Genomic DNA, 24,024 nt, shown 5'->3' with positions numbered 1-24,024 from the left:
ACAATTGACCTCATGGAGAGAGAAAGCAGAAGGATGGTTACTAGAAGCTGGTAAGGTTAGTGGGAGGGTGGGAGTGGGTGGGTAGGGATGGCTAATGGGTACCAAAAAATAGAAAGAATAAGAACTAGTATTTGATCGCACAATAGGGTGACTATAGTCAATAATAATTGTACATTTCAAGATAAAAGAATATAATTGGATTGTCTGTAACACAAAGGATAAATACTTGAGGGGACAGATACCCCATTTTATATGATGTGACTATTATGCATTGCATGCCTGTATCAAAATATCTCATGCATCCCATAAATATATACACCTACTATGTACCCACAAAAATTAAAATTAAAAAAATTTTTCCATCAGTGAAAAAACATAAACTTACACTCATGTCTGACTGAGGAATCCATATTAAATGGCTAAGTAAACAAATAATTATAAGAAGGGGAGCTACTGTATGAGTCTAAGGTTTAATGGCATTAGGTTCCAGTAGCCTCATGTGTACTCCTTTACAAAAGAAATATTATAGGCTGGGCACGGTGGCTCACACCTGTAATCCTAGCACTTTGGGAGGCTAAGGTGAACAGATCACAAGGTCAGGAGTTTGAGAGCAGCCTGGCCAATATGGTGAAACCCTGTCTCTACTAAAAATACAAAAAAATTAGCCAGGTGTGGTGGCGGGCGCGTATAGCCTTAGCTACTCAGGAGGCTGAGACAGGAGAATTGCTTGAACCTGGGAGGCGGAGGTTGCAGTAAGCTGAGATCATGCCACTGTACTCCAGCCTGGGTGACAGAGCGAGACTCCATCTCAAAAAAAAAAAAAGAAAGAAAGAAATATTATGAAAGTGAATTGTCATTACTCTGTTTAAGTCCTTTCAATGGCTCCCTATTGCTTTTACCATAGTCTAAAATATTTATGATTCTATATTATATGGTAGCTGCTATCCCTCAAAACTTCAAGTTGCCTTTCACACACAGTACGCTTTCAGTACTTAAACATCTCCTAGTTCCTTGCTATGATAGGACCATTCATCTATTCTCTTTTCTCTTCTTATAGTACTCTTTCAGAGTTTGCCTAACTCCTCCTTTTTTGGGAATCAGCTTAAATGTACTTCTCTAACCTATTCTCTAAAATAGTTTAAAGTATTAAGGTCCCCTATTAAAGGCCCTCATAGTCCTGTACTTTCCCTTTGAAGTTCTTTGTATCACACCCACCCTCACCACCACCAATACTGCTAAACTGTAAGCTTCATGAGTACAGGGATCTTGTCTATCTTGTTAGGCTCCCAGAGCCTACTACAGTGCCTCACACATAAAAGACAAATAAAATATTTATTGATTGAGTGAGCCACTGTACCCAGCCCAAGTTTTCCTTCTCTACTGGATTATTCCTATCAATATACAAACATGCCTCATCTCATCTTTCAAAAAAAAGAATTCTCCCTTGACTCCTTCTCTTCCTGTTTCTAGGAATGGTTAGAATATGTTTGACAAGGCCAGGCACAGTGGCTCATGCTTGTAATCCCAGCACTTTGGGAGGCCGAGATGGGCAGATCACCTGAGGTCAGGAGTTCAAGGCCAGCCCAGCCAACATGGTGAAACTTCGGCCTCTACTAAAAATACAAAAAATTAGCTGGGCATGGTGGTGGGTGCCTGTAATCCCAGCTACTCAGGAGGCTGAGGCACGAGAATTGCTTGAGCCTGGGAGGCAGAGGTTGCAGTGAGCCCAGATTGCACCACTGCACTCCAGCCTGGGCGACAAAGCGAGACTCTGTCTCAAAAAAAAAAAAAAAAAAAACAGAAAAGGAAAAAAAATAAAAAGACAAGCTATAAATTGAAGACATATTCAACTCACACAATTTTGTATTTTAAAACTTGTATAAATTAGTTAAAAAAAGCAAATAATCCAACAGAAAAATGAGCAAAAGACATGAGCCAGCATTTTTACAAAAGACACAAATAGTCCATAAAGTTAGACACTCAATTTTATCAGTAACCAAGGGAAATGAAAACAAAAACCACAATGAACTATCATGTCACACTCACTGGAATGGCAAAAACGTAAGGCCAGATGGTACCAAATGTGTTGTCAAGGATATGGGGCAAGGAAGTGGCTGGTGGGAGTGTAAACTGATACAAATATTTTGGTAACAGTCTGACATTTCCAAATAATTTTGGAGATGTGCATATCAAGTGATCCAACATTTCATTCATTAGTAGATTCCCTAGGGAATGTACATGCCCTTGTGAATATACAATAGGAAGCATGTTATAAGAATGCTTACAATAGCAAAAAATTAGAAACATTCAAATATTCACCAATAATGGAATGGATAAATTGCAGTAAACTCATAGAGTAGAATGTTATACAGGATATACATCAAATGAATGGATCTAGAGATGATGATTTTCAAATTATTTAACAACTGGGCAGCATAGGCATTGACCAATCAGAATAGATGCCAAACAACAACAGGTACAGCCATACAAGCACACACCAGTTGACTATAAGCAATGTATGAATCTGAAAACTAAAAGAATTCATGAAAGAGGCTGGGCTCACACCTGTAATCCCAGCACTTTGGGAGGCTGAGGTGGGTGGATCACCTAAGGTGAGGAGTCCAAGATCAGCCTGGCCAACATGGTGAAACCCTGTTTCTACTACAAATACAAAAATTAGCTGGGCGTGGTGGCGGGCACCTGTAATCCCAGCTACTTGGGAGGCTGAGGCAGGAGGATCACTTGAACCCGGGAGGCGGAGGTTGCAGTGAGCTAAGATCACGCCACTGCAATCCAGCCTAGGCAACAGGAGCGAAACTCTGTCTCAAAAAAAAAAAAAAATTCATGAAAGAAAACATATGCTATGATTCCAAACCAAATAATATATTGTTTAGAGATGTATGTGAAGTAAAATTATAGAGAAAAGAAATTTAAGATAGTGGTAACCTGTATGAGTGGGGGTAGTGGGAGCAATGTAATCAATGCAGGATAAAAGGAAGCTTCTAAGGTATTGTTTATTTCTTAATCTGGAAAGTAAACAGTTGTTTACATTTAAATAATACTTTATACATTCTATTGTATATATATTTCAAATTCAAAAATTAAGTAAATAAAATTTTAACAAACGAATATTAAGTAGCTCACAGAATCATCAGGGAGGCTGGAGAACCAGCCTCTGGTCGATGCAAGGAAGAGTGAGGTGTGAAACCATGCCAAGAGAGCAGGTCTGTGGTCACAGGTGCACACCACACTGCTGCCTTTTATGCAAGGAAACTTGATCTTCCTAAACTGTATTGCAGGCTAAGAATCTTCTAGAGGTCGTGGTTTTTTATATCTTTATTCCGAAGTCCAAATCTAGCACAGATTCATCTAACCAATGGAGTCCTAGCCACTTGCCTGCAACCTAGCTGCAAGTAAGGCAGGAAAAGTTAGTACCTGACTTTCAAGTATTTTTATTGGGCACCTACTATGAGCTGTAACCAGTTCTAGACATTGAGGATACAACAGAGAACAAGTTACATATCTTATATTTTATGAGGATAAGTAGGAGACAACTAGAATAAATACCCTGACAATATTCACTCCCTAGGGGAATACCACAAATAGAGAAAGGAGGTTTATATTCTGGTCATTTAAAAAGAATGATAAATGTCTTCCATATAACATACATTACCAATGTGATCATTTATGAATATATAAAGTAGAACTATTAGGTTAAAGAGAAAACACATCTTACATTTTTGATACACATTGCTAAATTTCTCCTCAAAAAGGTTACACAAACTTGTACTCTTATTACCAGTGTACTAGTAATTCATTTCTCCACACTCTTTGCCAGAATTCTTTCTAATCTTTGCAAATTGGAGAAGAAAAACCTCATTGTAATTTTTACCTGGGTTTCTTGTTTGTATATTTGTATTTATTTTGTAAATTGCACTTATCCATTGCTCATTTTTCAATGGGGATGTTATCTTTATCTTTTTTTTTTTTTTTTTTGAGACAGAATTTCACTCTTGTTGCCCAGGCTGGAATGCAATGGCGTGATCTCGGCTCACTGCAACCTCCGCCTCCCAGGTTCAAGCGATTATCCTGCCTCAGCCTCCCGAGTAGCTGGGATTACAGGCATGTGCCACCATGCCGTTACTTTTGTATTTTTAGTAGAGACGAGGTTTCTCCATGTTGGTGAGGCTGGTCTCCCACTCCCGACCTCAGGTGATCCGCCCGCCTCGGCCTCCCAAAGTGCTGGGATTACAGGTGTGAGCCACCACGCCCGGCTAATTTTTGTACTTTTAGTAGAGATGGGGTTTCATCATATTGGTTAGGCTGGTCTTGAACTCCAGACCTCAGGTGATCTGCCTGCCTAGGCCTCTCAAAGTGCTGGGATTATAGGCATGAGCCACCACGCCCGACCCTGGTTACAAATATTTTCTCCTTTGCCGTTTGCCTCCTCGTTTTCTGGTGTTTAAAAATCAGTTTTTGGTATTTTTTTGTTTTTGTTTTTTTGATACGGAGTTTCGCTCTTGTTGCCCAGGCTAGAGTGCAATGGCGCAATCTCGGCTCACCACAACCTCCACCCCCCGGGTTCAAGCGATTCTCCTGCCTCAGCCTCCTGAGTAGCTGGGATTACAGGCATGCACCACCACGACCAGCTATTTTTGTATTTTTAGTAGAGACGGGGTTTCACCATGTTGGTCAGGCTTGTCTCGAACTCCTGATGTCAGTTGATCCATCCACCTTGGCCTCCCAAAGTGCTAGGATTACAGGCGTAAGCCACCGTGCCTGGCCAAAAATCAGTTTTTTAAAAGTCTGATCTGCCAATTTTTTCCATTATAGTTTTTTCCTCAAGATTTTAGAAGTCATATATTCTCTTCCAGTATTATATAGCTTAATTTTTCTGTATTTAAGCCTTCAATCCTAAGGCACCAAGAATATTTTCCTCTAGCTATCCTAGGATCATTTATTGCATAAGTGATCATTTTCCCAGATTTGAAACGCTACCTTTTAAATACAAAATAGTCTTTTTTTTTCCTTATATGCTTGGCTGTTTTTGTAGTTTTTTTCTTTTTTCTTTTTTTTTTTTGAGATGGAGTCTCACTCTGTCGCCCAGGCTGGAATGCAATGGCGCCATCTTGGCTCATGCAACCTCTGCCTCCCAAGTGCTAGCAATTCTCCTGCCTCGGCCTCCTGAGTAGCTGGGATTACAGGCACGTGCCACCACGCCTGGCTAATGTTTTTGTATTTTCAGTAGAGATGGGGTTTCACCATGTTGGCCAGGCTGGTCTTGAACTCCTGACCTCAGGTGATCCGCCTGCCTTGGCCTCCCAAAGTGCTGGGATTACAGGCGTGAGCCACTGTGCCCGGCTGTTTCCGTAATTCCTTTCGCATTTCATTGTACTATCTCTACTTGTAACAAGTCAACTAATTATTATGGTATTGTGACGTTTTAATATCTGACACGGTAAGCCTTCCATCTTCATTCTTTTCAAACATTTTCTAAATTGATCCTTCTTCCCTTTAAATCCATATCCATAGCAGAAATATGTAGTTAAGCATATGTATACAGATATTTGTTTCTTTTAAGTGACAGGGTCTCTGTCACCCAGGCTGGAGTGCAATGGCACAATCATAGCTCACTGCATCCTTGAACACATGGGCTCAAGTGATCCTCCCACCTCAGTCTCCCAAGCAGCTAGGACCATAGAAGCACACTACCATGCCCAACTAATTATTTTCTTTTCAGCAGAGACAAGGGTCTTGCTATGTTGCCCAGGCTGGTCTCAAACTCCTGGACTCAAGCAATCCTCCTGCCTTGGCCTCTAAAAGTGCTAGAGTTACAGGCCTGAGCCACAACACCCAGCCTGTGAAGATACTTTGGGAGGCCGAGGCAGGTGGATCACTTGAGGTCAGGAGTTCGAGACCAGCCTGACCAACATGGTGAAACCCTGTCTCTACTAAAAATACAATAATTACCTGGGCATGGTGGGAAGCACCTGTAGTCCCAGCTACTCGGGAGGCTGAGGCAGGAGAATCGGTTGAACCTGGGAGGCAGAGGTTGCAGTGAGCCGAGATCGCGCCACTGCACTCCAGCCTGGGCAAGAGTGAGACTCCGTCTAAAAAAAAAAAAAAAAAAAAAAAAAAAAAGGTTCACAGCAAAACATATTATCAATTGTATTACAGAAATAATACTGTTCAAATGATTAGGGCCATAATAGGAAAACCATACTACCTGCAAACATGCCAAGATACCGAGTTTTTTCCCTAAATTTGGAAAAGCTATTCACAACTTTTAATGTTCCTTGCAGTAGCACCAAAGTCTGTGTGAATTTCTGTAATGTGGAAAGGATGTAGAACTAAGAGCAAAATCATATTCTGACACCAATTAGAATCGACCATTTACTTTTTTGATATTATCACTCTTACCTCTGGGGGTGGCTATTTTCAGATACTAATATAATGGCCTTCAGAATATGTTTGACAATGGAGCAATTAGTAATTTAGACAGATATCGGTGAGCTTTAGAACATATGTTTGTCCATTTTAATACATTGTTTGTATCAATGAAGAGGAAAATTGTGACTGAAATATATAACCTAGAACTATCTGATCATTATACTTAACTACTGAGTACTGGAATACCACCAGATTCCAGGGCCTTTTAACTATCTTCTGTTTAGAACGATCGGAATAAGATAATTATTAGAAGAATTCTACTTTTTCTCCTGATATGCCATGTCTTCCTTTTTTTTTTTTTTTTTTAAAGCCTATACTACCCATATGGCTTCTTTTTTGCCTCCTAGTCTCCCTTTCCTTCCACTTATGCCTTAGACACTTCTTGACTGCTGATAATCCCTGGAATTTAAAAAAGTGGTAGACTCAGGATCTACATCTGTGTTGTATTTTCCAGAGTGGTTCTTACAGCATCTCTACTGACTGAATTAATAAACAGGAGAAAAAGAAGTATTTCAATTCAATAACTGCCACCTGAAGAACTGTGATTTTTTTTTTTTTTTTTGAGACAGTCTTGCTCTATCACCCAGACTGGAGTGCAGTGGCACGATCTTGGTTCACTGCAACCTCCGCCTTCTGGGATCAAGCGATTCTCCTGCCTCAGCCTCCAGATTAGCTGGGATTACAGGCACGTGTCACCATGCCTGGCTATTTTTTTGTATTTTTAATAGAGATGGGGTTTCGCTGAGTTAGCCAGAATGGTCTCGATCTCCTGACCTCGTGATCCGCCTGCCTCGGCCTCCAAAGTGCTGGGATTACAGGCATGAGCCACCACGCTCGTCAAGAAGTATGATCTTATCAATTACACAATTTTCAAGAATAAAACGAGATGCAAAAAATTCAGACATTTAGGCCAGGCACAGTGGCTCACACCTGAAATCCCAGCACTTTGGGAGGCCGAGGTGGGCTGACTGCCTAAGGTCAGGAGTTTGAGACCAGCCTGGCCAACATGGCAAAACTCCGTCTCTACTAAAAGTACAAAAACTAGCTGGGCGTGGTGGCATGTGCCTGTAATCCCAGCTTCTTGGGAGGCTGAGGCAGGAGAATCGCTTGAACCCAGGAGGCAGAGGTTGCAGTGAGCCGAGATGGTGCCACTGCACTCCAGCCTGGGCAACAGAGAGAGACTCTGTCTCAAAAACAAAACAAAACAAAACAAAAAACAAAGGCCGAGCGCGGTAGCTCAGGCCTGTAATCCCAGCACTTTGGGAGGCTGAGGTGGGCGGATCACGAGGTCAAGAGTTTGACACCAGCCTGGCCAACATGGTGAAACCCCGCCTGTACTAAGAATACAAAAAGTAGTTGGGCGTGGTGGTGTGTGCCTATAATCCCAGCTACTAGGGAGGTTGAGGCAGGAGAATCTTTTGAACCTAGGAGGCGGAGGTTGCAGTGAGCCGAGATTGTGCCACTGCACTCCAGCCTGGGTGACAGAGCAAGACTCCGTCTCAGGGGGAAAATATTTTCATTTATGGGCTCAAAAGAAATCTATACAGATATATTACAGATTGCTGTTTTAAGTGAATTTTTCACTTAACTTTTACAACATCAAGAATAGAGCAGATGAAGTCTGACACCTCTACAAGTGGCAGAACTCAAAACAATCAAAATTTATTTCTTGTGCATATAGCCACCTTTATATCTAGACGCTTTGCATCAAGAATAAACGGTGGAAATATCAGACACTCATAAAGCACAATCACCTAATTTAGTTTATCACTAAAAAGTTGCCTTTGTAAATCCTATACACGTCGGTTGGTATCTGCTGCCCTTGAGGTGAAATGTCCATTAAAGTTAGTTACTCTAATCGACTCCTTTTCCTTATTTATAAAATAGGGATATTACCTACTTTACAGGAATATAGTAAGAATATATAAGATTAGGGATGTGACAGTAACTAGCACATGCCAGATGTAGTAAGCACTCAAAAGTTAGTTCTAATTTTCCCCCACTGGTACTGAACCAAATTAAAAATAAACACACAAAACAACAACAAAAACCAACTTGAATCTGAGAATTATTTAACACACACAGTACAGGCATACCTCATTTTATTGTGCTTTGCTTTACTGTGCTTGACAGATATTGCATTTTTAAAATAAATTGAAGGTTTGTGGCAACCCTGCATTGAGCAAGTCCATTGGCACCATTTTTCCAACAGCATGTGATGCTCACTTCGTGTCTGTGTCACATTTTGGTAATTCTCACAGTATTTCCAACTTTTGCATTATTATTATTATATCTGTTATGGTGATCTGTGATCAATGATCTTTGATATATTACTGTAATTGTTTTGGGGCACCATAAACTGTGCCCATATAGGATGGCGAACTTAACTGATAAATGTGTGTGTTCAGACTATTCCACTGACCAACCATTCCCCCCTCTCTCTCCCTCTCCTTGGGCCTCCTTATTCCCTCAGATACAAGAATATTGAAAGTAGGCCTTGCCGGGCGCGGTGGCTCACGCCTGTAATCCCAGCACTCTGGGAGGCCGAGGCGGGCGGATCACGAGGTCAGGAGATCTAGACCATCCTGGCTAACACGGTGAAACCCCATCTCTATTAAAATTCAAAAAAATTAGCTGGGTGTGGTGGCACACGCCTGTAGTCCCAGCTTCTCGGGAGGCTGAAGCAGGAGAATGGTGTGAACCCAGGAGGCAGAGCTTGCAGTGAGCCAAGATTGCGCCACTGCACTCCAGCCTGGGCGATGGAGCGAGACTCCGTCTCAAAAAAAAAAAAAAAAGAAAGTAGGCCAGTTAGTAACCCTACAATGGACTCTAAGTGTTCAAGTGAAGGAAGAGTGGACTGTCCCTCACTTTAAATCAAAAGCTAGAAACAATTAAGCTTAGTGAAAAAGGCATGTCAAAAGCTAATACAGGCCAAAAGCTAGGCCTCTTGTGCCAGTTAGCCAAGTTGTGAATCCAAACGGAAAGTTCTTAAAGGAAATCAAGAGTGCTATTCTAATGAAAAATGAGTAATATGAAAGCAAAACAGCCTTATTCCTGACATGGAGGAAGTTTTAGTGGTCTGGATACAAGATCATACAGCCACAACATTCCCTTAGGCCTGAGCCTAACTCAGAGGAGGGTCTTAACTCTCTTCAATTCTATGAAGGCTGAGAGAATTGAGAAACTGCAGAAGTTTGAAGCTAACATGAGTTTAAAGGAAGGAAGCTGTTCTTCATTACATAAAAGTGCAAGGTAAGGCCACGCACGGTGACTCACACCTGTAATCCCAGCACTTTGGGAGGCCAAGGTGGGCAGATCTTTTGAGGTCAGGAGTTCAAGATTGGCGTGGCCAATATGGTGAAAATACAAAAGTTACTAAATTACTACTAAAAATACAAAAATTAGCCAGGTGTAGTGTCACGCACCTGTAATCCCAGCTACTCAGGAGGCTGAGGCATGAGAATTGCTTGAGCTCAGAAGGCGGAGGTTGCAGTGAGCTGAGACTTTTCCACTGCACCACAGCCTGGGTGACTCTGTCTCAAAAAAAAAAAAAAAAAAGTGCAAGGTGAAGCAGCATGTGCTCATGTAGAAGCTGCAGCAAGTTATCCAGAAGATCTGGCTAAGATACCTGATGAAGGTGGCTACACTAAACAATAGATTTTTTTTTTTTCTGAGACAGAGTCTCACTCTGTCGCCCAGGCTGGAGGGCAGTGGTGCGATCTCGGCTCACTGCAAGCTCCGCCTCCTGGGTTCTCGCCATTCTCGTGCCTCAGCCTCCCGAGTAGCTGAGACTATAGGCGCCTGCCACCACGCCTGGCTAATTTTTTTTGTATTTTTAGTAGAGACAGGGTTTCACCATGTTAGCCAGGATGGTCTTGATCTCCTGACTTCGTGATCCGCCTGCCTCGGCCTCCCAAAGTCCTGGGATTACAGGCGTGAGCCAACGTGCCCGGCCAACAATAGATTTTTAATGTGGATGAAACAGCTTTATATTGGAAGAGGATGCCATCTAGGACTTTCATAGCTAGAGAGAAGTCAATGTCCAATTTCAAAGGACCAGCTAATTCTCTTGTTAGTGGCTAATGTAGTAGCTGTCTTTAAGTTGAAGCCAATGTTCATTTATCATTCTGAAAATCCTAGGGCCCTTAAGAATTATGCTAAATCTACACTGCCTGTGCTCTAACAACGGAACAAGAGAGCCTGGATGACAGCATGTCTCTTTGACAGCATGGCTTACTGAGGCGTTTAAGTGTATTGTTGAGATCTACTGCTCAGAAAATATCACTCACTGCTCATTGACAAGACACCTAGTCACCCAAGAGCTCTGAAGGGAGATCTACAAGGAGATTTAGCTTTTCATGCCTGCTACACAATATCCATTCTGTTGCCCATGGATCAAGGAATCATTTTGACTTTCAAGTCTTATTATTTAAGAAAATACATTTCATGGCTGGGCACGGTGGCTCACGCCTGTAAAAAATACAAAAATTAGCCAGGCATGGTGGTGCACACCTGTAATTCCAGCTACTCAGGAGGCTGAGGCAGGAGAATCGCTTGAACCTGGGAGGCAGAGGTTGCAGGAGAGATTGTCTCAAAACACACACACACACAGACACACACACACATCAAAACTGCATTGCATGTTACAGAGAAATATTTTGTGAAAGGAAGGCTCAATGTGGCAAACTTCATTGTCTTGTCTTAAGAAACTGCCACAGCCACTCCAACCTTCAGCAAGAACCACCCTAATCAGTCAGTAGCCATCTACATGGAGGAAGACCCTCCATGAGCAAAAAGAATACAACTCACTGAAGGCTCAGATAATCCTTAGCATTTTTTAGCAATAATTTTGAAATTAGGTATGTACAGTTTTTTGTTTTTTTGTTTTGAGACGGAGTCTCGCTCTGTCGCCCAGGCTGGAATGCAGTGGCGCAATCTTGGCTTACTGCAACCTCCGCCTCCCGGGTCCAGGTGATTCTCCTGCCTCAGCCTCCCGAGTAGCTGGGATTACAAGCATCCGCCACCACGTCCGGCTAATTTTTGTGTTTTTAGTAGAGACGGGGTTTCACCATGTTGGCCAGCCTGGTATCGGACTCCTGACTTCAGGTAATCCACCCGCCTCCGCCTCCCAAAGTGCTGGGATTACGGGTGTGAGCCACCGCGCCCAGCCAGGTATGTACATTTTTTTTTTACACATAATACTATTGCATGCTTAACACACTACAGTGTAAACATGACTTTTATATGCACTGAGATACCAAAAAAAATCGTATGACCTCGCTTTATTGCAGTGGTCTGGAACAGAACCCGCAATACTTCGAGGTATGCCTGTATGTTGGTCATTTCAATATGATTCAGTCACGTTACAGGTCTGTCACATAATGGTAGGGAGACAGAAGATGTAGGTTCTACTATCAGTAGAACTTCCAGATGGCTTAAGAAAAAAAATCTGTAAACTAAGGGGGTTGGCATATAGTATTCCTGTTTTCCAGCTTTACCATTCTTGCTTCTATAATTCTGTGATTATGGACACACAACACACACATACGCTCAAACCTCCATTGTAGTAAGAATTTTAAAGCATAATATTTCTTAGCATATTATTGCTAACATGCGTCTGAGACTACAAAAAATAGTCAGTAGTAAAGAAACGCCACTAAAAATAGCTTAGAAATATTTAAAATGCAAGCCGGGCACAGTGGCTAATGCCTGTAATCCCAGCATTTTGGGAAGCCAAGGCGGGCGGATCACCTGAGGTCGCGAGTTCAAGACCAGCCTGACCAACATGGGAAACCCTGTCTCTACTAAAAATACAAAATTAGCCAGGCATGATGGCACATGCCGGTAAGCCCAGCTACTACGGAGGCTGAGGCAGGAGAATCGCTTGAACCCGGGGCGGGGGGCGGAGGTTGCGGTGAGCTGAGATCGTTCCATTGCACTCCAGCCCTGGGCAACAAGAGCGAAACTCCATCTCAAAAAAAAAAAAAAAAAGAAAATAAATATTTAAATGCTTCAGTGATTTCGATATTTTATTTCGAATCGCGCCGTGGGAATAAGGAAATATATACAAAATGATACAGCACGGCGTCCTCGGGTCCTTCTAGGTCTGCGCCAGTATTTAAGGATAATAATTAATCGCGCTGTAACTGCCTTTGCATTGGGCAAACCGGGGTTACTGAACTGCTGGCAAAGGGGGGCGGAGAGTGGTAAGAAGCCCGGAGCCGGGTCTGAGGCTTTAATAGAAGAAGCAACGGCGAGACGACGTCAAGCCCTGGCGCGGCTGTGGGGGCGGCGGCCAGCGGAGGGGATGGGGGGGCTGCAGGCGCCGGGCGCGCCAGGCCTGGGCCGCAGCCTCGGGAGCGGGTGTGGCGGGCGCTGCGTCCGCTCAAGCCGAGGGTCTCCCGGCGCGAGTCTACCCCGTCCCGCCTCTTCCCCTTACCACGTAGCCCCCCCACACGTAGAGGAAGTTTCCGTCCACCACGGCGCAGTGGCCGCTGCGTTCCTCCGCCACACAGAACAGCTGAGAGTCCGCCATTCGCGCCGTCGCTGGCCCGCCGCTTGCCGCGCCACAACCCCTTCCCACCCGGCGGCCTCGCCTCCAGCCCCGACTGGTCCACGCACGAACGGAACGCGGCGAGGGTCGAGATTGGTGGGAAGGCGGAGCCAGTGCGTCTGCGACGTCCCGCGGCTCTCGCTCCGGAAGTCGAGCCAGGGGTGGCGCGGCTGTGGAGGGACATTCTGGCTCCTCGCAGTGGGCAAGGGGCCTGGGCTTTCCACGCGCAGATTCCTTCTCTCTTGGAATTGTGTTTTGGCAGTACAGCCTCATTTAGTAGTCAGTCTGTAGTCAGATTCCTTGATTATCTCAAAATGTCTTTTCTACAGTTGGTTTGTTCAGCACCGTAATTCGTTGTTAACGCCTCTTAAGACTTTACGTCTATTTTACTCTACAATAGCTTCTCTCCCTTCTCTCTTGTGCCATTTGTTTGTTATATGGATTAGTTTTCTTATTTTCCTACAGCCGTACCACCTTCTGGGTTTGGTTCCTCAGTGTCTTTTCTCATTAACTTGTGCATCCTTTCCCCATATTTCTTTTAGGCTGGAAGCTGTATCTAAAAGCTTTATTAGATTCTAGTTCAGATTTTTTTTGGAAAATACTTCATATTGCATCACATTAGAAGGCACTTAAGTCTGGTGCACTTTAATGATACTTTCTATTGTTTATTTTTGACTGTACAAATAAACACAGTATCTGCTCCTTTTCTTACACAAAAGGAAGTATATACAGTGTTCCTTAACTTTCTCTTTTCACTTGACGATCCATATCAGGGTACAGCAAGCAGTCTCCTCAGTCCTTTTCATAGCTTCATAGCACTCCACCGATTGGATGTGTCATAGCTTATTCAAACAGATTCTTATTGATGGACATATCGGTTATTTCCAGGTTTTTTGGCTATCATAAATAATGCTGCGATGAATAACGTTATGCATATGTTATTTTGTATTTGTACAAGCCTATCTTTGGAGTAGAGTTCTAGATGTGGAACTGCTGGGTCAGAGGACAAATGCATATTTAACTTTACAAATGTAACTGGATTGCAGTGGCTCACGCCTCTCATCTCAGCACTTTGGGAGGATGAGGTGGGCGGATCACTTGAGCTCAGGAGTTTGACACCAGCCTGGCCAACCTGGGCAATCCCGTCTCTACTAAAAATACAAAAATTAGCCGGGCATGGTGGCGCATGCCTGTAATCCCAGCTACTTGGGAGGCAAAGGCAAGAGAATCGCTTTAACCCTGGAGGTGGAGGTTGCAGTGAACCGAGATCGCGCCACTGCACTCCGGTCTGGACGACACAGCAAGGTTCCTTAGAAAGAAAGAGAGAAAGGGAGAGAGAAAGAAAGAAAAAGGAGGAAGGGAGGGAGGGAGGAAGGGAGGAAGGAAGGAAGGAAGAAGAAATTCAAGATAGACAAAAGTGATCTATGATAATAGAAAGCAGAAAAGTGGTCATTTGGGAGTAGGGAGGGGGAGGGGACTGATGGAAAGGAGTACAGGAAGTGTTCTGGAGTGATTAAAATGTTCTGTATCTTGACTGAGGTGGTGGTTACATGGGTGTATACATTTATCAAAATGCATTGAACTGCATACAGATATGTGCATTTTACTTAGTGTAAAGTATATGTCAATTATAATTCTCACTCCATCACTTTATTGTTACTAGTAATATTGGTATTGTATTTTTGAAATGGAGCACTTGTCCTCCTGGACTGTAGAGTCTGGTGGAGTCTATAGACCAGCAAACAGACAATTACCATACCGTGCAGTAAGTGTGAAAATAGCAAAAGTCCAGGGCACCTTGGGTGTACAGAGGCCCTTTAACTCAGATTGTGGGAAGACAGGGAAGGTTCCTGAGAGAAAGTAAAGTCTAAGCTAAGAAATGAAAGATGAACGGAAGTTGTTCAGGGAACTTTCATTCGTGAGAGGGAAGAGTCAAGGATATGCCTTGGTCACTGGGTGGAAGGTGGGTGGAGCCCTTCGCTAGGTTATTGAACATGGGAGGAGGAACAGGTTTGGGGGAGGGCAGGGCTAATGGTGAGTTCATTTGGAGGCATATTGAGTTGGATTTGTAGTCTAAGAGAGCTATGGGCTAGAGATAGGGATTTTGGAGTCATCAGCATATAATTGTTCATTTAAGTATTGGGACTTTATGAGCTGGCCAGGTGAAGGAGCCATAGAAGAAGTTGAAAATTTATTAGAGAAAGAGAATTATGATTGGGAACATTTATGGGAAAAGGGGAATTGTGAGGTCAGATTGTGAGAAAAAGCTGGGCAACTGGAATTGATTATTTTCTCTCCAATTTCTTAATATAAAAAATAGCAAACCAAAAAAAGTTGAAAAAATAGTTCAAAGAGTACCTGTGTATCTTCCACTCCAGGTTAATAATTATTAATACTACCATACTAGCTTTATGTTTGTTGGTATGTGTGTGTCTGTCTTTTTCATTTTGTTGAATTATTTGAGAGTGGGAGTGCCTTATGGAGAAAATACATGTGATAAATAAGCTTCCTTCAGCTATGAGTTATAGGGCTCTTGGCCCTGAGTTCAGTGTTAACGAATCACAATGTAAAGATGTCTTTAAATAAAAACACACATAAAACAAGGTTATATGTTGATCAGCTGATGAAAACATTGTCACCAGAGGCCCACAGGAACCTAATTCTGTACTTCCCCTAGTAGGAATGGTTTAGTATTCAATAATTATTTGTTGGTGGCTACTTATAAAATCTAACTATCACAGGTACAGTAATGAGAATTAACTATATGTCTTTCTATTCGTATTTCCTATCCTTTCTTACATAAAAATTAAAAATTTCTTTGTACTTTTTGTCTTTGAAAAATATTTCACTAAATAAAGAGAACTGTGTTCAAAAATCACTTGTGATGTTATGTTACCAATTTAATATACAATTAGGTGTATTAGTTTTAGTATGCATTCAATTTTAAGCTCACCTTTTTATTTTCTATTTTTTGAATATGTAAAACATGCACATGGATTAAAAGTCTCACTGTAAAGAAAGTTTTCACTTTCATCCCTATCCCCTCACCCCTTTGTAGTTAACCATTTTTGTGGTCTCTGATTTAACCTTCCAGAGTTGTTTTGTTGTTGTTGTTGTTGTTGTTTTGAGACAGAGTCTCACTCTTGTTGCCTAGGCTGGAGTGCAATGGCCCCATCTCGGCTCACCGCAACCTCTGCCTCCCGGGTTCAGACAATTCTCCTGCCTCAGCCTCCCAAGTAGCTGGGATTACAGGCATGCGCCACCATGCCTGGCTAATTTTTTTGTATTTTTGTAGAGACGGGGTTTCTCCATGTTGGTCAGGCTGGTCTCGAACTCCCGACCTCAGATGATCCCCCCACCTCGGCCTCCCAAAGTGCTGGGATTACAGGCGTGAACCACTGCGCCCGGCTTTTTTTGTTTTTGAGACAGAGCCTTGCTTTGTTGCCCAGGCTGGAGTGGTGGCACGATCTCGGCTCACTGCACCCTCCGCCTCCGAGGCTCAAGAGATTCTCCTGCCTCAGCCTCCCCAGGAGCTGGGATTACAGGCGCGCGCCACCACGCCTGGCTAATTTTTGTATTTTTTTTTTTTTTTTTTTCGGTAGAGACGGGGTTTCACCATGTTGGCCGGGCTGTTCTCGAACTCTTGGTCTCAAGTGATCTGCCAGCATCGGCCTCCCAAAGTTCTGGGATTACAGATGTGAGCCACCGCGCCCGGGCCTAGAGGTTTTTAAAATGCAAAAACAAATACATATATTTTTGTTTCCCTTCCTTCATTAAACTTTGCTTTTTTTAAAAAAAGAAAAAAAACCCGTATACGTTGGAGGTCACTTTATATTGGTACTGCGAAATCATCCTCCTGTTTTATAAGCCGCGTGTTTACTTACAAGCACTCCACGGGTTAGTCAACTCATTGGAGCAAGCGTTTTGAAGTGTGGCAGATTGACAGTCCACCTGAAATCAGAATAACTGAGTTCAAATCCTGACTACACCACTTAACTCGTCGTTTCATCTTGAGCAAGTCCTTTACCATTTTTGTGTCTCAGTTTTCTCATCTGTAAATTAAGGCTGTTGTGGAAAAGACAGTAGACAGCTCATTGGGCTGTCATGAGCAACACATCAATTCACACATTTAAAGTGCTTATGACAGTGCATGGCGCATACGAAGCCCTCAAGTTAAATAAAAATCGGGGTAGGTGGGAGCGATGGAGATTTATAACAGCTTCCGGTAAATGTCGAGGCACAGTATTTCCAGAGCTTGTGCGAAGTAGGGAACCCAACAGCTCTCATGGCCTCGAAAGAAGGGGGATCCTGTGTCCGGGAAGCTCGGCCGCAGTCCTGCAATGTCTAGGGCAGCGGTGAGAGCGCTGTGGCTGGCTCAACGCAGCCCGACGCCAGGGAAGACGCTCTGGCCCTCAGTTTCCCGGCAGCAAAGGAGCGCGAGGTGGTCTCCACTTTCAGCCTACTCGATCCGGGGTTGCGAACTGCTAGGTCTGAGTTGCTGCGGCGCAGGCAGCGGAGACCAAGCGGGGATATTAACAGGGTTGAGCGCGACCCGGGCCAGGGCGGGGGCCGGAGCTGGGCGGGGCGCGCCCGGGAAGGGGCGGAGCTGCGGCGGTGGCGCCAAATCGCAAATATGGCGCCGGAGCGGCTGCGGAGCCGGGCGCTCTCCGCCTTCAAGTTGCGGGGCTTGCTGCTCCGTGGGTGAGTGGGCTCGGGCAGCTTGAAGGGCGAGAGGGAAGAGCTGGGGCCCGTCTGCCTGGTGCGGCAGCGGGACGCACCGCGGCGGCTCCCCGCGCGCCGAGAGGGGGCTTGACCTTAAATGACAGAGTTCTAAGAAGCGGTCGGGCGCGGTGGCTCACGCTTGTAATCCCAGCACTTTGGGAGGTCGAGGCGGGCGGATCACGAGGTCAGGAGATCGAGACCATCCTGGCCAACATGGTGAAGCCCCGTCTCTACTAAAAATACAAAAATTAGCTGGGCGTGGTGGCGCGCGCTTGTAGTCCCAGTTAGTTGGGAGGCTGAGGCAGGAGAATCGCTTGAACCCAGGAGGAGGAGGTTGCGGTGAGCCGATATCGTGCCACTGCACTCCATCCTGGCGACAGAGACAGACTCCATTAAAAAAAAAGTTCTAAGAAGCGAGGTGGATCTTGAGGCTGCCGTGCCTTCTTTGGTTTCCCCGACCCATGCGAGGAGTTTAATGTTTCTTCTAGGCGGGCCGAGGCTCTTCTGCACATGTCAAACTGAGCCCGAGAAGCTGCAACCTGTCTATGGCAGCCGGTTATCAACATTGTGACCTGGACAGCTCTCAGGCTCCCGGGAAGGTTGCTGAGACATAAGATGAGAGACCCGAGAAAGCCCACTTGCACGTCTGCAGTTGCCAATTTATGTGAAAGTCAGGTTTCCTGGGCATATCCGTGTTTTTGAGGACTTATAGAACATATGAACCTTTCCAAGATTTCTCTCATTAAATCTGCTCCGTGTTTTAGAGTTCTATATGTACGTGTGTGTGTATATATATATATATGTATTTTTTTTTTTGAGTCATGGTCTCACTCTCGCCCAAGCTGGAGGGCAGTGATGCGAACTTGACTTACTGCAGCCTCAACCTCCTGGGCTGAAGTAGCTGGGACTGCAGTCATGGGCCACCATACCTGGCTGATTTGTTGTTGTTGTATGTTTTTTAGAGACAGGGTCTGGCTATGTTGCCCAGGCTGGTCTTGAACTCCTGGGCTCAACTAGTCCTCGCGCTGTGGCCTCCCAGAATGCTGGAATTACAGGCGTGAACCACTGCGCCTGACCTAGAACACAATATTTTATACATATTGAAATACCTGCTGGATTGGATATACCTCTCTGTATCAGTTTTTATTGCTCTTCTGTGTGTAGATTTTTGGTTGGTTTTGTGAGTTTTATGGGACTTTTAACTGTGCTTTGGGAGATGCCTTGGGAGAAAATAATGAATTTTGTTCAATTGGTCCTTGACATTTTGAAAGCATGAGCAACTGATGAATTAACTTTCTTTTCGCTTAGAATTTGACCTAATATTAAGCTTTTGTTCATTAATTATTTCAGTCATAAGTATACTTAAATCTGTTAGCTGCAAAGCACCGTGCTGGGGTAAGGGGGTGCAATAGAGAGCAAGAGCTTTGTAGGGGGCAGATAATGTATTCTATTGCTGCGTGACAAATTACCCCACAATTTAAAGGCTAAAACAGTACACATTATCTCAAATTTTCTGTGGGTTAGGAATTCAGGTGTGGCTTAGTTGGGTCCTCAACTTCAGCGTCTTTTCACAAGGTTGCAGTCAAGATGGATCATCTCAAATGTTGCCCAGACAGCATTCGCCTCAAGCTCATTCAGTTGTTGGCAGGATTCAGTTCCTGATTGCCTGGCAGGCTGTTGGCTGGAGGCTATCCTCAGTCCCTTGCCATGTGTGCCCCCAACATGGCTTCATCAAGAGAGAGAGTCTTCTAGTAACTCTGAGGCAACCTAATCAAGGAGGTGACATCTTGTTATTTTTAAATTTTTCTTTTTGCTTTTAAATTTTACTTTCAAAATTATAATACAGTAAGTTATTCTATCCCTTTTGCTATATTCTATTTTTAGAAACAAGTTACTAGGTCCAGCCCACACTTAAGGGCAGGGGATTACATAGGTGTGACTACCAGGAGTAATGGATTATTAGGGGCCATCTTAGAAGTCTGTCTACCATGGATATTAAATGACTATTTTACAGCTATTTAATCTCAATTGTGAAAGGGATTCCAGGAAAGAAGGGCTATGAGAGTGTATGATAAGGTGTATAAACTGCCGTAGAGTCAAGGAAGAACTTCACTGCAGAAGTGGTTTGGGCTGACTTAAAGAATGAGCAGGACTTGGCTGGGCGCAGTGGCTCACGCCTGTAATCCCAGCACTTTGGGAGGCTGAGGTGGGCGGATCACGAGGTCAGGAATTCGAGACCGGCCTGACCAACATGATGAAACCCTGTCTCTACTAAAAATACAAAAAAAAAAAACAAAAAAAAAAAACAAACCCAGCCAGACGTGGTGATGTGCACCTGTAACCCCAGCTACTCAGGAGGCTGAGGCAAGAGAATCGCTTAAACCCAGGAGATGAAGGTTGCAGTGAGCTGAGATTACGCCACTGCACTTCAGCCTGGGTAAGAGAGCGAGACTCCGTCTCAAAAAAGAAAGAAAGAAAAAAAAAGAAAGAACAGGACCTGACCAGGTGGAGAGAAGAGTGGGAGGAAATGGCCATATAAGGACCCTGAAGCAGGAGAGTGCCAAGAAGGCCAGGGACATGGTATGAGCTTAATGGGATTTGGCAGGGGCAAGATTCTGTATGGCTTTACAGGCTTTGGTCTATGCTAAGAACTGTCCCAAGATGCAACCAAAATGTATATGATTTTAGGGACTCAGTGGTCAAATATTTATGGACCACCTTCAAGTGTATTTAGAACTCTGTGGAAGGATGGCACAGAGTTCTAAGTTACAGTTTTAAAGTTATCTATAATAACTCAGTTCTCAGTTATCTATAATAAATTTGAGAGATGCAACACCTACACACAAAACAACTAATAAGCAACCCAATATATAGAACAATTAGTGTTATGGCTATAACAATAATATGTGAAATGTTAAATTGTGTGCTACAAATACAGAATGGCACGTAATTAGCTAATTGTTTAATATTGTAATCAGCAGTAATATTGATGTGAGTTATAAAGTTGTGTGCTACAAATACAGAATGGCATGTAGTGGCATGTAACTAGTTAATCATGTTCATTCTGATCATTATTGGGATTTAGGTAAGGAATTAATGTGATTTTATTTTATTTATTTATTTTTTTTGAGATGGAGTTTCTCTGTCGCCCAGGCTGGAGTGTAGTGGCGCGATCTCCTCTCACTGCAAGCTCCGCCTCTCAGGTTTACGCCGTTCTCCCTCCTCAGCCTCCCGATTAGCTGGGACTACCGACGCCCGCCACCATGCCCAGCTAATTTTGTTTTTGTATTTTTAGTAGAGATGGTGTTTCACCGTGGTAGCCAGGATGGTTTCGATCTCCTGACCTCGTGATCTGCCCGTCTCGGCCTCCCAAAGTGCTGGGATTACAGGCGTGAGCCACTGCGCACAGCCAAGCCTATTTTTTTTCTTATTTTACAATTGAAAACAGTGATTATTGGAATTTACTTTGAACAAGTGCATTATCAAATTAAATATATGAGTGTCTGTTATGTTCAGGATATGGTGCTTGACATTGAAACAGATGGACTCTTGCCTTAAATGTAGGGTAGTAAGTAATAAAAGGCTAATGTGATATATCAGATCTAAGGTATATGTAAATGTGATTTTTAACAATTTCAGAAGAAAGGGGAGATTGCAGCAGGTAGAGCTGGTCTAGGAAGGCTTCTTAGAGGAAGGATGTGATTTGAGGCTTTATGTTAGCAAGGCATAGGAGGATGATTTTGTTCAGAAAGCACAGGAAAGATAAGTACTACTTGAAGAGAGCAGTTAGTGGTTCTTCCTTCCAATGCCAGATTGATGAGTGTTTGCTGCTTTTTGGCAGAAAACTTTTAGCCTTTAATTACTAATGACCTGCCTCATTTTTTCTTTCCTTTTCTTAGTGAAGCTATTAAGTACCTCACAGAAGCTCTTCAGTCTATCAGTGAATTAGAGCTTGAAGATAAACTGGAAAAGATAATTGATGCAGTTGAGAAGCAACCCTGTAAGTAATATTTTCTGATAACTCCTAAATTGTTAATATAGTTCTGCATCTTCAGTTAGATGTATAGATTTAAATTGAAGTTGAGGCTTCACTATTAAGATGTCCCAGTGTTATAAGATGTATGCATGGTAGCATTTCTTCCCAGGGGGTAATACCTTTAGTTTATTTTAATTTTTTTTCTTCCTTTTTTGGGATGGAGTCTCGCTCTGTTGCCCAGGCTGGAGTGCAATGGCGCTATCTTGGCTCACTGCAACCCCCACCTCCCGGGTTCAAGCAATTTTCTTGTCTCAGCCTCATGAGTAGGTGGGATTACAGGCACACACCTCCATGTCAGGCTAATTTTTTGTATTTTAGTAGAGATGGGGTTTCACTGTGTTGCTCAGCCTGGTCTCAAACTCCTGGGCTCACGCAGTCCACCTGCCTCGGCCTCCCAAAGTGCTAGGATTACAGGCGGGAGCCACCACGCCCGGCCTTCTTTTTTATTTTAACTGTTGATGACATCCAAACCTTTAGTTTAGTTGGAACCTCAGGATGATCCCCAAGGGCCCTTTTATAGTTCCTTTCCCCCAGTGGAGGTGTCACCACCATGTTTCCTGCACTTGGCTTCTGATTTTGATCTGGTCCTTTATGGTCACTTTGTCTCTCCTAGTGGCTATTACCATGTCTTATTTAAGTCATTAACTCCTAAATGTTTGGGAGGAAAAAAAGAAGAGTAAAGTAAGCAGAGCTGCCATCTCTTCTTGATTTCTTCAGGGATTTTTTTTTTTGTAATAGAATGGCTAGTCATTTTAGCTTAATTTTGTAAGTCTAAGTTAAAGGGCAGAGACAGTAACTTTTCAATAAAAAGCAATTCTACTAATGCACTGATAATGAATACACTAAACAGAGTTGGAAAGCATTTTACTGAAAGCAAACTGTAAAAAATAGACTTTTTTTTTTTTTTTTTTCCTGAGAAGGAGTCTTGCACTGTCACCCAGGCTGGAATGCAGTGGTGCTATTTCGGCTCACTGCATCCTCCGCCTCCTGGGTTCAAACGATTCTCCTGCCTCAGCCTCCCGAGTAGCTGGGATTACAGGTGTGTGCCACCATGCCTGGCTAATTTTTGTATTTTTAGTGGAGATGAGGTTTCACCATGTTGGCCAGGCTGGTCTCGAACTGCCAACTTCAGGTGATCGCCCACCTCGGCCTCCCAAAGTGCTGGGATTACAGGCGTGAGCCACTGTGCCCGGTGAAAATAGACATTGATACAAAATTATATAATGCTTGTGATAAGAATAAGTGGGGCCAGGCATGGTGGCTAACACCTGTAATCCCAGCACTTTGGGAGGCCGAGGCTGGTGGGAACGCCTGAGTTCAGGAGTTCAAGGTCAGCTTGGACAACATGGCAAACCCTGTCTCTACTAAATATACAAAAATTAGCCAGGCATGGTGGCAGGCGCCTATAATCCCAGCTCCTCGGGAGGCTGAGGCAGGAGAATCGCTTGAACCCGGGAGGCAGAGGTTGCAGTGAGCTGAGATTATGCCACTGCACTCCAGACTGGGTGACAGAATGAGATTCCGTCTCAAAAAAAAAAAAAAGAATAAGTGGATTTCAAGAAAAGCACATTCTATAAAAGATGGTCATTTTTTCTTGAGTATACCAAAGTTATGAAACATAAGGTGACCCAGGAAGGTAGAGGTTTGGGAACTCCTTCAAGGCATTTCCTTTCTACACACTGCTTCCCTCCTCTCCCTCTTTTTTTTTTTTTTTGTGGTGAGATGGGGACAGAGTCTCACTCTGTTGCCTAGGCTGGAGTGCAATGGCGCCATCTCGGTTCACTGCAACCTCTGCCTCCCGGGTTCAAGCGATTCTTCTGTCCCAGCCTCCTGAGTAGCTGGGACTACAGGTGCGCGCCACCACACCAGGCTAATTTTTACATTTTTGGTAGAGACAGGGTTTCACCATATTGGTCAGGCTGGTGTTGAACTCCTGACCTCAGGTAATCCACCCACCTTGGCCTCCCAAAGTGCTGGGATTACGGGCGTGAGCCACCACACCTGGCCCCTCCTCTCTTTCTTCATGTTCTTTTTTGGAAATTCACATCTGTTGAAACATGCCCAAAGAAGCTAGAATGGGGCCACCAATACATGAACTAAACCTCTGTTCCACTGTTTTACGATTTGCAGTCCATTTCAGCCATATACTTCAGGGAGTTTTCTGAGACACCTCTCTATTCAACCTGTCAGTAAAACTGTATCAGCATGTTTCCTCTTGCCACTGCCACACTGCCATAGGGATTCAGGGACCTTTTTGTTAAAT

General features: G+C 43.7%; 2 protein-coding genes across 4 annotated transcripts in view; one reads left to right on the top strand and one right to left on the bottom strand.

Moving 5' to 3' along the window:
- KLHDC1 (kelch domain containing 1) overlaps positions 1–13,157 on the bottom strand; it is a 60,244-nt gene extending 47,087 nt beyond the window's left edge. The window contains exon 1 of the mRNA XM_004055141.5: positions 12,890–13,157. Coding sequence (XP_004055189.1) covers positions 12,890–12,985 — 96 coding nt within the window. The 5' untranslated portion in view covers positions 12,986–13,157. The remainder of the gene's footprint in view (positions 1–12,889) is intronic.
- Positions 13,158–17,625: 4,468 nt separating this feature from the next.
- The window catches only part of POLE2 (DNA polymerase epsilon 2, accessory subunit), a 43,895-nt gene continuing 37,496 nt past the window's right edge, over positions 17,626–24,024 (top strand). For 2 of the 3 annotated variants that reach the window (XM_055361450.2, XM_004055138.5), the window contains exons 1-2: positions 17,626–17,704; positions 21,625–21,725. In XM_055361450.2, coding sequence (XP_055217425.1) covers positions 17,637–17,704; positions 21,625–21,725 — 169 coding nt within the window. In that variant the 5' untranslated portion in view covers positions 17,626–17,636. The remainder of the gene's footprint in view (positions 17,705–21,624; positions 21,726–24,024) is intronic. The other variant, XM_055361449.1, reaches the window with a different exon arrangement.

Source organism: Gorilla gorilla, chromosome 15 (assembly GCF_029281585.2).
Source record: "Gorilla gorilla gorilla isolate KB3781 chromosome 15, NHGRI_mGorGor1-v2.1_pri, whole genome shotgun sequence".
NCBI lineage: Eukaryota > Metazoa > Chordata > Mammalia > Primates > Hominidae > Gorilla > Gorilla gorilla.
The sequence above is the reverse complement of the archived record's forward strand: the minus strand, read 5'-3'. Positions and strand labels throughout refer to the sequence as shown.